Below are 17,745 nucleotides of genomic sequence, written 5' to 3' on the forward strand. Positions count from 1 at the left end.
TGACCCTAAACCGTTTCTAAGAAAAGAAAAAGCCTAAAGAGTCACCTCGACTAAGGGACTCGGCGAGAAAAGATAGGAATCAAGGGCCCAGACCCTTATTCGTTTCTGAGAAAAAGCCAAAAGGAGTTGCCTCGACTGAGGGACTCGGCGAGTATATAAAGAAACAACGGGGCACTGACCCTAAACCGTTTCTAAGAAAAGAAAAAGCCTAAAGAGTCGCCTCGACCGAGGAACTCGGCGAGAAAAGATAGGAAACAAGGGCCCAGACCCTTAGTCGTTTCCGAGAAAAAGCCAAAAGGAGTCGCCTCGACTGAGGGACTCGGCGAGTATATAAAGAAACAATGGGGCACTGACCCTAAACCGTTTCTAAGAAAAGAAAATGCCTAAAGAGTCGCCTCGACTGAGGGACTCGGCGAGAAAAGATAGGAAACAAGGGCCCAGACCCATAGTCGTTTCCGAGAAAAAGCCAAAAGGAGTTGCCTCGACTGAGGGACTCGGTGAGTATATAAAGAAACAATGGGGCACTGACCCTAAACAGTTTCCAAGAGAGAAAAAGCCTACAGGAGTCGCCTCGATTGAGGGACTCGGCAAGAGAAGATAGGAAACAAGGGCCTAGACCCTTAGTCGTTTCCGAGAAAAAGCCAAAAGGAGTCGCCTCGACTGAGGGACTCGGCGAGTATATAAAGAAACAATGGGGCACTAACCCTAAACCGTTTCTATGAAAAGAAAAAGCCTAAAGAGTCGCCTCGACTGAGGGACTCGGCGAGAAAAGATAGGAAACAAGGGCCCAGACCCTTAGTCGTTTCCGAGAAAAAGCCAAAAGGAGTTGCCTCGACTGAGGGACTCGGCGAGTATATAAAGAAACAACGGGCGACTGACCCTAAACCGTTTCTAAGAAAAGAAAAAGCCTAAAGAGTCACCTCGACTAAGGGACTCGGCGAGAAAAGATAGGAAACAAGGGCCCAGACCCTTATTCGTTTCTGAGAAAAAGCCAAAAGGAGTTGCCTCGACTGAGGGACTCGGCGAGTATATAAAGAAACAACGGGGCACTGACCCTAAACCGTTTCTAAGAAAAGAAAAAGCCTAAAGAGTCGCCTCGACCGAGGAACTCGGCGAGAAAAGATAGGAAACAAGGGCCCAGACCCTTAGTCGTTTCCGAGAAAAAGCCAAAAGGAGTCGCCTCGACTGAGGGACTCGGCGAGTATATAAAGAAACAATGGGGCACTGACCCTAAACCGTTTCTAAGAAAAGAAAATGCCTAAAGAGTCGCCTCGACTGAGGGACTCGGCGAGAAAAGATAGGAAACAAGGGCCCAGACCCTTAGTCGTTTCCGAGAAAAAGCCAAAAGGAGTTGCCTCGACTGAGGGACTCGGTGAGTATATAAAGAAACAATGGGGCACTGACCCTAAACAGTTTCTAAGAGAGAAAAAGCCTACAGGAGTCGCCTCGACTGAGGGACTCGGCGAGAGAAGATAGGAAACAAGGGCCTAGACCCTTAGTCGTTTCCGAGAAAAAGCCAAAAGGAGTCGCCTCGACTGAGGGACTCGGCGAGTATATAAAGAAACAATGGGGCACTGACCCTAAACAGTTTCTAAGAAAAGAAAAAGCCTAAAGAGTCACCTCGACTGAGGGACTCGGCGAGAAAAGATAGGAAACAAGGGCCCAGACCCTTAGTCGTTTCCGAGAAAAAGCCAAAAGGAGTTGCCTCGACTGAGGGACTCGGTGAGTATATAAAGAAACAATGGGGCACTGACCCTAAACAATTTCTATGAAAAGAAAAAGCCTACAGGAGTCGCCTCGACCGAGGGACTCGGCGAGAGAAGATAGGAAACAAGGGCCCAGACCCTTAGTCGTTTCCGAGAAAAAACCAAAAGGAGTCGCCTCGACTAAGGGACTCGGCGAGTATATAAAGAAACAATGGGGCACTGACCCTAAACAGTTTCTAAGAGAGAAAAAGCCTACAGGAGTCGCCTCGACTGAGGGACTCGACGAGAAAAGAGGAAAGAAACAAGGGTTCTGACCCTTAGACATTTCTAGAGAAATAGAGGAAACAAACCAGGGTTCCGACCCTTAGATATTTCTTAGAGGGAAAAGAAGCTATCGCCTAAGAGTCGCCTCGACTGAGGGACTCAGCGAATAAAGAAGAAATTGAGGGTCCGAACCCTTAGAAGTTTATTAGAGAAAGACAAAGTTACAGCCGATACTCACTTCGCCGGCTAAAGAAACAAGGGGCTCGAAACCAGAGGGTCACATCCACTGAAGAAGTCGGTCATATGGAAAACGAAGAGAAATCATGAGGATGGAGTCGTGTGGAATCTTGAATAAAGAGTCGGCAAAAAATCGAAAGGGCTAATAAAGGGAATTTTGAGGCAAGACAATATACTTTTCCATGCCCTGCTAAGCACGAGACATAGAAAAGTTAGGGACTAGTTGATGGGGTGTGAACCCCGTGGGCTCGGGGCCCAAGAAGAAAAGAGATCAAGCCCAAAAAGAAGAAGCAAAGCCCAAGAGGAAAATGAAGTAAACCCAAAAGAGATACGGGCCAAGCCGAGGAGTCGGCTCGACCCGGGAGTCGGTGTGAGTGTGGGATCGGCACGGGTAGAGGGTCGGCCTAAAACTAGCCGTTAGCCCCTATTAAATTCCTAATTATCTACCCTTAAAGTCCTATTTACTACCCCACCATTCCTAACCTCCCACTTATTACCCCATCTTATTACCCCATTATTATTATTTTCCATAACCCCCTAATTATCACCCATCACTACCCTACTAAATGTCCAACGGACACTTTTGGGATGTGTTAGCTATAAAAAGGAGGGGAAGACAAGAAGAAAGGGGGCCATCCATTCACTCACTCATACACACATGGGGGGACTCTCCCAAGCACTCTTCCTACACACTTGAAGACTACTATCACTCTCCCACAACTACTCTCCCAAGAAGGCCTCATTCCACAACATACCAAGAAGGCTCCACCACTCATCCATACACATGGAAGGACTCTTCCACACCATTCCATCACTCTTCTTTATATTATTATTGCTATATTATTAGAAACACAACACTTTTTTGTAGAGAATAGCCATACAAGTATGTACAAAGACACCTACAAAATACATAGTGGAGTTAGGCTTGGCACCGCCCAAAAAGGCCCGTGGTTTTCCTTTCGGTTTCCACGTCAAAATCATCGAGCTCATATTATTTTAGCAAGCTTTTTATTGAAAGGTGAATCCACCGACCAAGGTTGTGTTGGACCTCCCTGGGCCCGAAAACCCAAAAACCAACATACATAATGTTATACTAGAATACACATAATTGTATACATGAATGTACATAATTATATAACAAAATACGCATACTCTTTTTTAAAAGATAATACACATAATCTAACATAATACATAATAAACATAAACTTTTAACATAATACACATCAACTCTTAACATAATACACAAAAATTCCTGATTCGGATGTACATAATTGCATAAAAAAAATGTACATAATTGTATAAAAAATGTACATAATAAAAAATATACATAATTGTATAAACAAATATATATAATCATGTCAACTTCCTACCGCGCCTCTCAAAACGACGTAGTTTTGGGAGGCGCAGGACGCACAGTGCACTGTACGCCGTGGTGCAGGGTATAACAATTGTTATAATTATAATTATAATTTAAATATAATATAATTTTATTATATTTAAATTAGATAATTATAATTTAATTTGAATTTGAATTAGATGATAGAATAGTGAACCTAGACTTGATTTTGGCAAGGTTCCTTTTATTAGATAATTAATTAATTTAATTTAATTTAATAAATAATTAAGGAGTTTGTTGAGGGATTTTGGTTAGACTTTCTCCTATAAATAGAGTCCTCATTTCACATTCTAAAACACACAATTGAAGACTTGAAGAACACTTGAAGAATTGAAGAGAAGCTCTGAAGCTAAAGGATTGAAGATCAAGTCAAGCTAGGTGGCAATCGTTATGCCATGGAACCGTGTTCATCATGGATGGTGAACACGGTCCCAACGGTGTTAGTGCACCGTTATCTTTTTTTTTTTTTTTCTTAATTAATCGCGTGACTTTTCTTCTTCATTTTCACATTTCGTGGTTTCACTTTAATTTGAGGTGAGCAATGATTTCGGACATTCATAAATTATGAATCCATGCCTGCACATTCACTTTGGACCCGTGTCTACACATTCCCGTCCGAAACCATGACTACTCCTCTGTAGCGCAAGCTTCTTCAACATTCATAAATTATGAATTTTCTGTTATGAAATTATGAATTTTCTGTTATGAGATTATGAATTTTCTGTTATGAGATTATGAATTTTCTATTTTGAGATTATGAACTTTCTGTTATGAGATTATGAATTTACAGTAAATTCATAATCTCATAACAGAAAATTCATAATTTAATAAAGGGAAAAGGGTCAAATAGACCCTCAAACTATTGCTCAAAAGTCAATTAGGCCCTCCAACTTTTTTAAGAGGCAATTACACCGCTGAACAATGTATTTTGATGCAATGAAGTCCAAATGCAGGTAAATGACCTGCTATCCCAGGTCATTACAAATCCGGCGACATTCCGACATATTTTCAGGCAAAAAAGTGACCGGCGACAGTCGTCGGTCACGGAGCCCTCCCGGAGAAGGCCACTCGCCGGAGAAGGCACCCAGATTTGGGTTGCCTTCTCCGGTGGAGAAGGCCACCACTGGTAGCCTTCTCGACCGGAGAAGGCAACCCAAATCTGGGTGCCTTCTCCGGCGAGAAGGCCACCACACTGGTGGCCTTCTCGACTGGAGAAGGCAACCCAGATCTGGGTTGCCTTCTCCGGTTGAGAAGGCCACCACAGTGGTGGCCTTCTCGACTGGAGAAAGCAACCCAGATCTGGGTGCCTTCTCCGGCGAGAAGGCCACCACACTGGTCATTGGCAAGAGAATAGATCAAGAATTGATTCAATTATTAAGTGATTAACAAGGTCATTGGCAAGAGAATAGAGCAATCATGCATTACACCTTGACTCACCCATCACAAGCTGAGTTGTTACAAGTTCCACCAAGGCAAACCACAAACCAGCAAAGAGGGAGTAATCACAACTTCAAGAATAAAATGTCAATTTATCCAACACAAAACACAATGAGTCATCCAAACAATTTTTTTTTTAAATCACTTAAATTATTCCGTCCCCCACAGCCCACACTAAAAAGTTATATCATCCTCGATGTAAAAGAAAATAAAGTACAAAGGATATATACACAATAAAAGGGAAGGGTAGGGTGGGATTGACAATAAAGCATTTAACACATGGAGCACAATCTCAACTATCCACACAAAGTAAAGCACTATAAGAAGCGTAAAGAAAGTAGAGCAGTAAAACGAGACTCCCCTAATGAATTCTTTATGCACAAAAGGGTCATCATGAAGCCTTCTCGGAATTGAGCATACTCTTTAGTGTCAATCCTAGAATCAAGAGAATATACACATGAAAGCACAAGTGAAAGCATGATATATCAAAAATTAAAGTGTAAAGAAAATCAAAGAAGAAACTAAAATGCAATAAAGTGAAAGATAACATGGAGTGCCTCCCATGAAGCGCTAAGTTTAACGTCGCTAGCTCGACTCAACCTCTCAAGTGTCCAACCATCAATGGATTGTAGGAGAAAAATTTCCATCTTCCTGTCAACCTTGCCTTCTAGGTATTTCTTCAAGGGGTGGTCATTAATAAATTTTGGGATAAGGGTCAAATAGACCCTTCAACTATAGACCAAAGTGCAATTAGCCCTTAAAGTAAAAAAAGCTTCAATTAGGTCATTCATCTTTTCACTTTTATGCAATTATTAAGTTAATTAACAAGTTACATTTAAGTTACAGGTAAATTATTTTTTTTAATTTTAAAAATTTAAGTAAAATAAAACATATATTTTTAATTCAAATAAATTAATAAATTAAAAAAAAAAAAAAAAAACTCCGACGTCCGACCGATTTCTCCGTCCAACTGGACGGAGAAGATGGCTTCTCCTTCTTTTTTTTTTTTTTTTTTTTTTTTTTTTAAAAAAAATTGACTAAAAAAATCAATTTTACCTGCTATTACCTTATGTTTACCTACAAATTGAGCCAATTGCACAAATTTAAAAACTTATGGACTTGATTGCATATAGGCCAATTTTAGGCCTCCACTTTCAAGAATATCAACTCCTCATGGTTCTCACACTCTTCTAAAGTCTTCACTAATGAGAGCATCATCCATTGGAGAACATTCATCAAATTCATCTTGCATGTTATCAATTTCACTCTCATTTACTTCTTCTTCAAATAGGGCATTTTGCAAAGATTCCTTGCCACCACCATCTTGAATCTCAATTTGAGTCTCAACCTTGTCTTCTTCCTAATTCAAATGATTGGATTAAGACTCCTTAAGAACTTCATTTTCAAGATTTTCCCTTACATTGTCATCCATCAACCTCATCCCCTTCATTTGATAAGGGCAACTCTTGTTGAACTTCTTCTTACTTTGTATTTGAGTCGTCATGTTATCCGTGGAGGTTTGTAACTCATCAAATTGAGAAGACGTTTGCATTATCAAACTCATCAACTTGTACATCATCTCGGTCTCTCAGTGTCGGATCCAGAAAATTATCTGAGTGGAGGCGAATATTAAATGATGTTAGAAGTGTCAATGACAAAATATCAAACAACCATAATAAGGTTAAAATACAAAATATATTATAAATTACAATATATTTATGAGAAAATATGAAACATAATCAATTAGATAAAATAATTTGAATAACAATATATTCATAAATACTTTTAAATTTTAATTTCTTTTAGTTAGATCGATTTTTTTCTAAATTAATTCGAATACAATAAAGTATATTATAAACCTGTATACTACATTAATTAAATGATTTATAAAAATAGACTAAAAGAGAATTTAATTTGGTAATTAAATGATTCATAAAAAGTAGACTAAAAATATTTAATTTATCTTGTGAAGAAATGAAAGAGAGAAGATAATTAAAAGTGTTGCTAATGAGATTTGAACCCATGACATAAACCTTTTATAGCATAAAACTTGAAGTTCAACCAACTAAGCTACTCAAACTATTAATATTTTCAACATAAATATAGATTTTATATAATATTTCATGCTATATATGTATACATATACAAACATATATATAAAGGGGTGGGGTGGGGGGAGTGGGGGCAGCTGCCCCCACACTGGGTCCGCCCCTGCGGGCTCTTGATCAAGGGATTGAAATTCTTGTTGAGACTCTTGGTAAGAGGGCTCTTGAAATTGGCACAAATGTTGATATTTAGGAGCCAATATATAGCAATTTTCGGCATTATATGCTCCTCCACAAATGGTACACCATAAATGTTGTGGCATAGTAAATGATGGTGTGCCTCCTTGAAAAGTTTCTTGACTCATGTAGACAAGATTGAGATGTACTTCTTGTTGTTTCATTCCTCCCTCATATTCCAATAATTCATTTCGTATCCATTGAGAGGAATTTGGAATGGTGGCAATTCAAGGATTCTTGAAACTTATACACATACATATTGAAAGTTCTTTTCGTGGATGAAATGCCAAACTCCACCTTGATCTAAAATAAACGCACCATGCAAGGTACATTTATCCGAAAATCCCAAACAAGATTGAGCAATTAGCACTTGAGCACATAAGGCAAAAAAAAAAAAAAAAAAAAAAAAAAAAAAAAGTCTAGTCTCCTAGAATAGTCATTCACCAATGTTAACTACCACAAAACAATCAAAACCAAGTCATCCCTGGCAACGACGCCAAATTTGATAAGGACGGTTTTCACAAATCCATCAAGTATCAAATCACAATATAGAGTTTAGACATCGTAGAACACCCAAATAATCCCCTTTATGCAATACAACTTATATAGGCATCAATAGCAAGAAATCAAGCCAAATCCTACTCCCAAAACATTAAGCTACTCATAATATAACAATAGATATACAATATTAAATGAATAATTGAAAACATAAATGAAAAGAAAAGGGAAGAGATAAATAGAAAATTTCTCTATTAAAGCCTTGAAATCCAAGATTGCAAAGTGTTCATAAGCTTGGAAATGGAAAGGAACAAAGAAATCTACACTAGTCTAAGCCATTCTAGAGCTAAACCTAACTAGGAAGTGAAAGATATGTTTTTCGGTGAAAAAAAATCCTCTTTTAAAGGGGTAAAAAAGTGGCTGATACATGTTGTAGAGATTGGGCATGGGAACGGGCACGGGTGTGCCTATACCCGTGCCCAGAAAAACATGCCTACTGCCATGTGGGCACGGGTGTGCCTGGACCCGTGCCCACCAGGCTTAATTCCTGTGCACAATATCTGTCTTCTAGGTTAATTTTCACCCTCGAAACCTTTGAATTAGTATTTGTGGTTTTCATCAAAGTTGTAGCCCTTCAAGTTGGTTGTCTAATGGCATAAGAATTACGTGATTCAGATACTCCTACGCTGAGATATGGTCAAAATACTAAGACAGGGCCAATTTGGGCGAGAAATGCCACCTTACTATCTTTTGCTTTGCATTTGCATTGAATTGCCTATATCATCAAGAGTACTGCTAAGACACAAATATTTGGCACATGAAAGAGTGTTGTTCAATCTTCTTCTCTTAATTTTTACCTCATAAAAATATCCTCATACTATGATGACTTGAAATCTTGATCAAATAGCTCAATGTTTGACTGAAAACATCATTTTCTTGTCAAGTCACCTAAGCACAAACAATCATTCCATAAGTGACCAAATTGTCACCATAATATAATGATTAACAAGTAAAAATACCAAAATGTGAAATGGAAAAAACATTAGTTTAAGACATTCATCAGAGTGCTCAAACATTACATCGTAGTTGATTTTATTTTGGAAAAATTAGGCTACAACATTCCTAGTACTAAAGGAAGGTAGCAAATAAAGTTTTAAAAAAAGACTGTTTCGCTTGACTTGTACTAACACTTAACCTTTCGTTTCTTGTGCCTGTATGTTTCCAAAAATAATATTTTCGTAATATTATTTCCCTACACTAAGAAAACAGAAGAGTTGTAAATATTAAAATCATGCATGGAAAATGTAAAATAAACATAAAGAGAGTTATAAATATTAGGGAAAAGGTAAAAATAGGCCATTGAACTATTTGGAGATAGCAATTAAGCCATTGAACTCGAATAAGCTCCAAATTCATCCATGAACCTAGAAAAAAAGTGCAATTAACATTTTTAGCAGGTTAACAACAAGTTTGAGCTGATTGGGATGCCATGTGTATATTTTATTAGTATTATATCTTACTAAGCATATGACCATTGACCAAAGAGTCAAAATGAAATAAGAAAACCCTATTTCTTCTCTTCTCCCTTGTGCAAGTTTGTCGCCAACTTCGAACGACTCTGAACTCTCCGGCTCAGGCCGCCATGGACGGTGGGATGAAGTAACGGCGATGGTAAAGTATACCTACGGTGAGACGCATGTGAGACTTGCATAGTTGCATATGTGGTCAACGTTCGAAAAAAAATAAAGATAGATAACAAACGTATTTGGGAGATGCGTTTCTGACTTTCTGACATCAAACGCATCTCCCAAACGCTCATTTCCCATTCTAGTCCAAGATTTAAAATCTTCTCGTTTTTGTCAACAAATATTATTTTCTACCTATTCCAGTCTTTGATCCACCCTCAACACACCCCGTGGGCAGTGTAACTTTTTTTTTTTTAATCATTTTGTGGGGCCCACCTTTGAGACAAAAAATCATTCTTCTTGCAACACTTTTTCTCCTTTTCTCTCCCTTTTCTCTTTCTTCCACCTCATCCACAAACTATGAAAAAAAAAAGCAAAAATTCACAATTGAGGATGCCATTATAGAAGATTTATTTGGGAAGATTGAACTTTGTCCAGATTATGTACCTGCACTTAATATATTATGTACATTCAGTTAATAAATTATGTATCTATTACAATTAAAATTATGTACTATGTAATTATTACATACTTTCAATTTATTTTTAAGTATATAATCAGTTAACTAAATTATATAATATGTTACTGCAGATACATAATCTAATAAATGTTATTTTGGATCCTAGTCTACGTTATAATATGCACTTGTTGATTTGGAAAGCTAGAAATGAGAATTACTTTGAATAAAATTGGGTAATTCTTCCGGTTACTTGGCAAGCCCCTCTAGGCTCTATACATATAAGTGATATAACACATCACAAAACAAAAACAAAACAAACAAAAAAACTATAAAAAAAAAAAAAAAAAAACTAAAAACTAAAATTCTCCTCACACAACAGATTTAGAGCAAAGCCACTTAGGATTTAAAGTTAGAATTCAACATGTGTGTTGCCCAATTATTGAAACAAAAGTTCTCCTCTTCAGTCCCCTCTTCTTCCTGCTTCCTGAGGAATCAAGTAAAAGAGCAAAGAAACTAAACTAATGTCTTTTGTCCCTATCCTCAACAACAAATCCCAAATGGCTATCTAGTTTAATTTGGGATACACATTCTCATCACATGGAAATTAGCCTCTTATATATTTTTGCAGCCTGCAAGAAGATGTGGAAAAAAAAAAAAGGCCATCTTACTTTGGCCCTGTTTGGTAAAAAATTGGCCTATAGGTCAATTTTGGCTTATTTGATCACTATTAATTGTTTGATTTAGTTAAAATATCAATATAAATGTTTGGTTAATTAGCTTTTTGCAACTCCAAAAGGCTAAAATTAAAAAAGCTACTCCTAGCAACTTTTTCAATTAGCTTTTTGAGAAAAAAAATTATATCAAACAGCTAATTTACCAAACACTTTTCTACAATCAGCTAATGTTATCAACTATTTATACTCTATAATTAACACAATCAGCTAACAGCAAACAGCTATCAGCTAACAGCCATTTTACCAAACAGGGCCTTTATCTTTCTTTAGTCAATACCTATAAATTTGCAGATATGACATTCAAGTATCACATGAAACTTGTTGTATGTAACAGATACATATTCATCTCAACAAAACAAGGAAATTTCAATACATTTTCCCTCCAAGTTGCTTCAAAACCTTTTTCTATTTAATTTCATAAAAAAGTTGTGCCAATCTCTTCCTCTACTCCTCACCACTCTATTTGCATATTTTGCTTACTCTGCAATAGCATCTTACATCCACAAGGAATCCACAGCTCTCAATTATCCTTAATGCCCTGCCAAATGAGAAACATTTGGCTGTGTTAAGGAATGCCAAATATAATTTTTTGCAGTGATCTGAGTTTTTGCACTGACCCCGGTGTCCCACCCCTTACAGGGTACTTGCTGGATATTACCACAAACTCAGTCTTCATCCACCAAGCTATGCCCCGGGGCCAGTCATGTTTTATATATACTAGATCTTATAGTATGTTGGAATTATTTAGCAAGATAAGTTTCTGTGTACATACCATTTTCAAATGGTAAGGTTATTCATTGTGATCTCCGCTAAGTCCTCTTGTACATGTGGATATGGTGATTGTTCATATTCAAGCTCATCGATTTTGATCTACGGAAAATGGCGAGAACAAAATGAGGTTAGACAATGAAAGAACGCAACAGACATATCATAATGACAAAAACAAATTGCAGAGTTGTTAGCAACCTTAAGGGTGAAAGTATTGCTAGTAAACGGCTCCACAGCCTCTCCATTTTTTATTTCATAATTTTTAAAAGTTATACTTAATTAGACTTGCAAATCAATATCAATCTAATAGAGACAGAACAAAATAACCAAGCAATTCTTCTTACCTCTACATCTCCAATACTTGAGACTAGCAGCTTTCTAGCTTGAAATTATTTAAAAAAGGTATTCAATTAGCATATACCAATCTACAAAAGCATAGTTGTACTTGGGATTAATTGCAAAGAAGAAAAGAAACAGAAACAGAAACAGAAACAGAGATGTAAAGTAGTATATTAATCATCCCATATAGCCAGGCACCAGATGATATATGAATTTACCTACTTGGCAGCTTGCCCAAGTGTAGCTTCTAACCTCAAAAATGTAGTTTCCCATTTCAACTTGCCAGTCTCGAAGCAACTCTTTTATAGAAGGCATTTTCCAAGTCACTTGTAAACCTTTTCAAACTCTCCTGACTACCTTGTTTACATGAAAAGAATGAGACAAACACATTATCAGAAAAACAAATTGCAGAGTTGTTAGCAACTATAATTCTAGAGAAATACAGCTTCGCCAATGTAGAGGTGTATGTTTTGCAAGATAATTTCATTCTGTGATTCTAGAGAAATACAGCTTTCTCATTTTCTATTTCATACTGTTAGTTGTTGGAAAAATTAACATTTCGTCCATTTATCCTAACAGAAAAAGTAATCCTATTTTATCTTGGAATTAATAGAAGATAATTAGTACCCCGGAGTAATTGATAAATTGTGGTTCCATAGTTATGAAATTAAATTACAAAGCAACATCAACCTAATATAATTTCTGTTGGGGAAAGGCATGCATATTCTGCAAGTTCAATTCACTGTGATCTCCACCAAGTCCGCATATCTTCTTCAACTGGATACGGTCATTCAAACCAGCATGGACGGAGCCAGAGGGGGGCAGGGGGGTCAGCTGCACCCCCTCACCCCACCCCCACCCCCACCCCCACCCCCACCCCATATATAATCTTTGTATGTATATGTGTATATATAGTACTTGTTTGAATATTAGTATAAAAAAACTGTTAATTATCAATAGGAAATGAGTTAGATTAGTTGGTAAAACATGTATTTGGTTATAATGAAGGTCAAGGGTTCAAACCCTTTTGTTGTCAATATAATTTTACAGTTTTTTTTTTGGCTCCTTCCCTATCTATGGCTTTAACAGTCACGTTTTAATAGCTTTTTAAATATTTAATACACACGCATACAAACATATATATTCAAATTCGATGTGTTTTATGTTTCGCCCATATCCAATAATATTTACATCTATATTTCTCAAGTACTTTATTTATTTATTATTTAAATATCTTTTTTATTTTAATGTTTCGTCTTTACTGGAAAAAATTTCCGAATCCGTCTCTATTTCGCCCCCCCTCAATGAAATTCCTGGCTCCGTCCTTGCAAACCAGTCAATTTTGATCTATGAGAAATGGAGAGAATGAAATGAGATCAGAAAAAAAAAAAAAAAAATAGTAACAGCTTTAATTTTGTAAAGAATGTAAAAGAAAATAAAAATTAAGAATGAAGCATGAAGCATGATGTAGCCTCTAACCTCAAACATTCTTCTTCGTAATTGATGCAGCCCTTATTGAATGAGAGACAATTGAAACTAAAATCAGAGAGATTAATTAAGCTCCCTTCTTAAGCAGATGCAACATGCCAATTACCACCGTTAAATGCCTCTAGGAGAGATAATTAAGCCCATCAAGATTATCCAAATTGATGGATTGCTGCACAACTCACAGGTGGAATTGGGCTCTAAGTCATCTTTAATGGCCTGCAAAACAATACAACTCAATTTACTGAGTAACCTAAGGTTTGAATTGAAGATGAATACAGGGTAGATGAAGTCATTTGGAACCAATTCATTTGTAACCTTCAATTATCTGTACAAGATAGCAACACCATTTCATTTCATCTCACGTGCAAATGTAAATGCAGATACAAAGAGACATGCAACCTCACACATGCCATTTTAAACTAACTGTTAGTTCACTATGAGCCCGGCCAAGTTGTCTTGTACAGGCTCTTTTATTTGTGATTCATTGCATTCAGGGATTTTGATCTACGAAAAAATAGTGCATGCAAAACAGAGAAAATAAAATGAGATCAGATCAGAAAAAGAATGCATCAAACATCATCATCACAGAAACAAAGTTGTTAGATAGCAACTGTAGATCGAGGTGTAAGTTTTGTAGGATAATTTCATAGTGTGATTCTAAACTTGTCCATTTTTTATTTCATACTGTTAGTTGTTGGCAAATTGAATGTTTCATTCATTTATCCTAACAGAAATACTAATTAGTAGTTCAATAGTTGTGAAGTTAAAATAAAAAAAGCAACATCACCTGAAGACTGACTACAGGATCACTGTAAAATGGATATAAATATAATCAATGTCGATTATGAAGGAGTTTTTAGAATTATAATAAGCCTTGACAAATCATCAATATCAATTAGTGAGAGGCACAACTGTTGAACAAAATATATAAAATAAGTGTAGTCTCACTAAATTTAAAGTTTTTGTTGGAACAAAACCCATCTATCTATCCTTCAATTAGAAGGAAATAACTAATCAAGTCTTCTTACCTCTACATCTTCAATACTTGACTACTAGCAGCTTCCCAGCTTGAAATTTTTTTCAAAAAGGAATTCAATCTGCAAAAGCACATTAGTACTCAGGATTAAATATATTGCGAGAGGTAGAGAAAAGAAACAGAGATGTAAAGTAGTATGATAATCACATATAGGCATGCACCAGATGAGATGAAATAGGAAGGTGGAAATACCTTCCTAGCTTGCCCCACTCACATATACTCATGAAGTAGTAGTAGATCTTTAATCACCAACATACATCTTTATCCCCTTCACAATGTTTGCTAATAAAAAGTTTCAGTACCACCAATTATCAACTTCTGGTTACTCGATCTGCAGGTTTCTCCCATTAATGAGCAAGACACATGTAACCTAACACATACCGTTTTCCAACAGTTATTTACTATGAGGCTGGCCGGCCAAATCATCTTACATACACAATTCTGTATGTGTATTCTGTGAGTCATCATATTCGGGACCAAGAATTTTGATCTATGAAAAATAATGCAGAAAAACAAATGAGATCAGAAAAAAAAAAAAAAAAAAAAAAAAAAAAAAAAAAAGAAATACTAACTGATTTTGTAAAGAAAGTCAGCATTGAATAAAAAAGAAATAAAAAGAAACATGATTTAGCTTCTAACCTTAACATCCTTGAATCTTCTCTTCTGTTGTAACTCCTTGGCAGAAGCGGCAAGGGAAGAGTGACACCCCTCCAACCCGATTGACTCCAGCAACGGTATTCTTTCAAAACACTCCGGGATCTGTTCTAAACAATTACAGGATCTTAAGACTAAGTGTTTGAGCATCCGAAAGTGCTTCTGGCCAACTACCCACTGCTTGAGTTCTTTAGCTTCAAGCAGCAAGAATACTAGTACAGGAAATCCTCCTTTAGATAGTGAGTTCCATACTGTTCCATGGAAGGCATTTTCCAACTTGAGCACCTCAAGTTGGGGTAACTTGGCAATTACATTTAAATCCCTCTCAGAAATATTAGTCCCACTCAACTTCAACTTTTTCAGTCCCAAAGGATACACACACTCTTCTGGAAGGGCTGCATTCAAACCAATAGAATCCAAAATGCTAAGCTTCTCGAGCCCTTCCAAAAAGTCAAAATGATCCAAAATAATAGGATTGCTGCAAGACCCTCCTATGTGACTGGGCTCTATGTCATCCTTCAAGAAAATTTTCAGATTTTTTATGTTAGGGAACTTGTTGTACACCTTTTGTCTGCAATGAATTGGTCTCACCACCCAAGATAATGTTTGTAAATTATTTTTATCTGCACTTGGAGGATCTACCATATATGAATTGCCAAGTTCGAGATGCCTTAAGTTTGGTGGCTTCCAAATACTAGATGGCAAATGGACTGTGGGTGCTCCATTACCGGAAACAACAAGTGTCTCTAAATTTGGATTATTTGACACTACATCATCCAGATCCTCAAACCATTGTGTTATGGATAGGTATCTCAGAAAAACTAAACCTCCTAATTGCACTGGCATTCTTTGAAGTGATATAGAAGTATCAAAAGCCAAAACTCTTAACAGTTTGGGAGGTACAAACATTTCAGGATTTTCAAGAAAGAAGAAAATGGAGCAAGGGATGTTCGTACCAAAGAGCACATAATAGTCAAAACTGTGTGAGTAAGCACTTAGCCAACGACAGGAATTTGTAAATGCTTTTAATGATAATCCTGAATGTTGTTGAGTATTTACTGCACATAAAATACCTCCTTTTTGAGCTTCTCCTATGCAGAAGCTATGTAAGGCACTGTGCATTCTACAAGTCCTTATTTTACCGTTACAACTTCGATCTTCAATTAAGAGAAGACTTCTATCAGTAAGCTCTTGTAAGTACTCATAAGCTTCATCTTCAAACTCCTTATGTTTCAATGGATTCACAAATCCCTCGGCTATCCACAACATTATAAGCATTTTAACCAGAATTTTTTTACGTTTTGGGAAGACTCCAAAGTATAGAAAACAAACTTTCAAATGATATGGCAACATATCGTAACTAACACTGAGTGCATTGCGATCTAGAAGTCCCAATGACTCTAATTCCTTTTCAATCTTTTTCCACCCTTGTTGTATGTTGTTGCATTTAGATAAACGCTTGGCAACTTCAACAATTAACTGGGGCAATCCATCACATTTCTCCACAACATGGTTCCTAATGTTTTCAAATTTAGGTCCAAGTGCTCTTCATCTATAGAAAGGATATTACAAAATAGTTCCCAACTTTCTTTTGGATCTAGCAAAGTCATCTTATGGGTATGGACATTTATTATGTTGAAGTTGTGTATAGTGCTTAGTAATATGAAACTTCCATTTAATCCATTATTAACACAACTTATGATGTCAATCCAAGCTTGCTTCCAAGTTTGCTTGTTCGTAATGTTGTCCAAAACAATTAGATACTTCTTACCACCAAAGCATTTGCTTACCTGCATTGATAGTTCGTGAGGAGTGCTTCCCTTTTTAATTATATTTGGCACTTCTACTGGTGTAATTGAGTGAAGAAGTTGGCTTAGCATTCTGGTTGAACTGTAGTGTTGACGAGGAGGTATAGTAACCCAAGCTCTTACATCGAAATAGGATGCAACTGATGGATCTTCATACACATTTCTTGCTACAGTCGTCTTTCCAATACCCACCATTCCAACAATTAAGATTATATTTTGTTCAGAACTGCCAGAAAAGAGTTGGTTCTTTATGAGTGTACAATCACAGTGACGACCAACCATTCTGCCCTCAGGCTTTAGAATGTTAGATATACAATAATCTAACCATATTGAACTATAGTATACGAGAAACCTAACCTCGTATGATAGCGGAAGCGTAGCCGTCTTGATCTCCAGCCATAGTTGATGTTCCTGTTGTGTTGCCTCTTAACGGTAGACCGTCAGCCATGTTTTGCCTCAGACCTGACTCAGAACCCTAGATGGTGTATTGGTATCTACTGAGCGGTCTGAGTACCGTAACTGAATGTGCTAACTAATTCATAATCCTGTATCCCATCAATCCAGGTTATATTAGGCACAGAGTTTGGTTGACTAACAACTACTAGTTATTAAGTCCAACCAGACCACTTAGTAAGCCTAGTCAACTGCCAGATGGGCTTGCAAAACAGAAAGAATTTCAAGGAAAGACTTGATTCTTGCAAGATCTGGAGAGAAGGGCTTACCCTTGCTGTTTGGCCAAGAAACTGAATCTCAATGGTTTTAATGAGAGAAGTTAAAGCAACACAAGCCATGTATGTATGTAGTTTTATGTTTTGGTATTGCACACTGAAAACTAGATCGATCAAATATGCAAACAATAATCTGATCTGAGAAGAGCTAATTAGCTTGCTGCCATATTTGTTTTTATTGTAATTTTATTAATAACTAAAGATAAACATCTAAAGTTTATTATA

At 36.8% G+C, this 17,745-nt stretch overlaps 1 protein-coding gene and 1 long non-coding RNA gene across 5 annotated transcripts; both read right to left on the reverse strand.

The window, feature by feature from the left end:
- Nucleotides 1-10,967: 10,967 nt before the first annotated feature.
- On the reverse strand, nucleotides 10,968-14,632 carry LOC109188395. 4 transcript variants are annotated; one of them, XR_002055401.1, is made up of 6 exons: nucleotides 14,523-14,632; nucleotides 14,323-14,391; nucleotides 12,025-12,163; nucleotides 11,812-11,892; nucleotides 11,472-11,569; nucleotides 10,968-11,237 (listed from the first exon to the last, which is right to left on the reverse strand). It is a non-coding gene; the product is annotated as an uncharacterized LOC109188395 (long non-coding RNA). The 4 variants fall into 4 exon arrangements; XR_002055399.1 differs by lacking the exons at nucleotides 11,812-11,892; nucleotides 12,025-12,163 and adding an exon at nucleotides 13,286-13,510 and having other exon boundaries at nucleotides 14,523-14,629; XR_002055402.1 differs by lacking the exons at nucleotides 14,323-14,391; nucleotides 14,523-14,632 and adding an exon at nucleotides 12,497-12,589.
- A 15-nt stretch (nucleotides 14,633-14,647) lies between these two features.
- Nucleotides 14,648-17,074, reverse strand: LOC109188815 (putative late blight resistance protein homolog R1A-4). The gene is made up of 4 exons (XM_019339455.1): nucleotides 16,775-17,074; nucleotides 14,970-16,463; nucleotides 14,712-14,820; nucleotides 14,648-14,661 (listed from the first exon to the last, which is right to left on the reverse strand). Exons 1-3 carry the CDS (start codon nucleotides 17,072-17,074, stop codon nucleotides 14,758-14,760), a joined length of 1,857 nt encoding a protein of 618 aa, XP_019195000.1. The 3' UTR covers nucleotides 14,648-14,661; nucleotides 14,712-14,757.
- Nucleotides 17,075-17,745: the final 671 nt, after the last annotated feature.

The sequence above is a fragment of the Ipomoea nil genome, unplaced genomic scaffold, assembly GCF_001879475.1.
Source record: "Ipomoea nil cultivar Tokyo-kokei standard unplaced genomic scaffold, Asagao_1.1 scaffold0193, whole genome shotgun sequence".
Lineage (NCBI taxonomy): Eukaryota > Viridiplantae > Streptophyta > Magnoliopsida > Solanales > Convolvulaceae > Ipomoea > Ipomoea nil.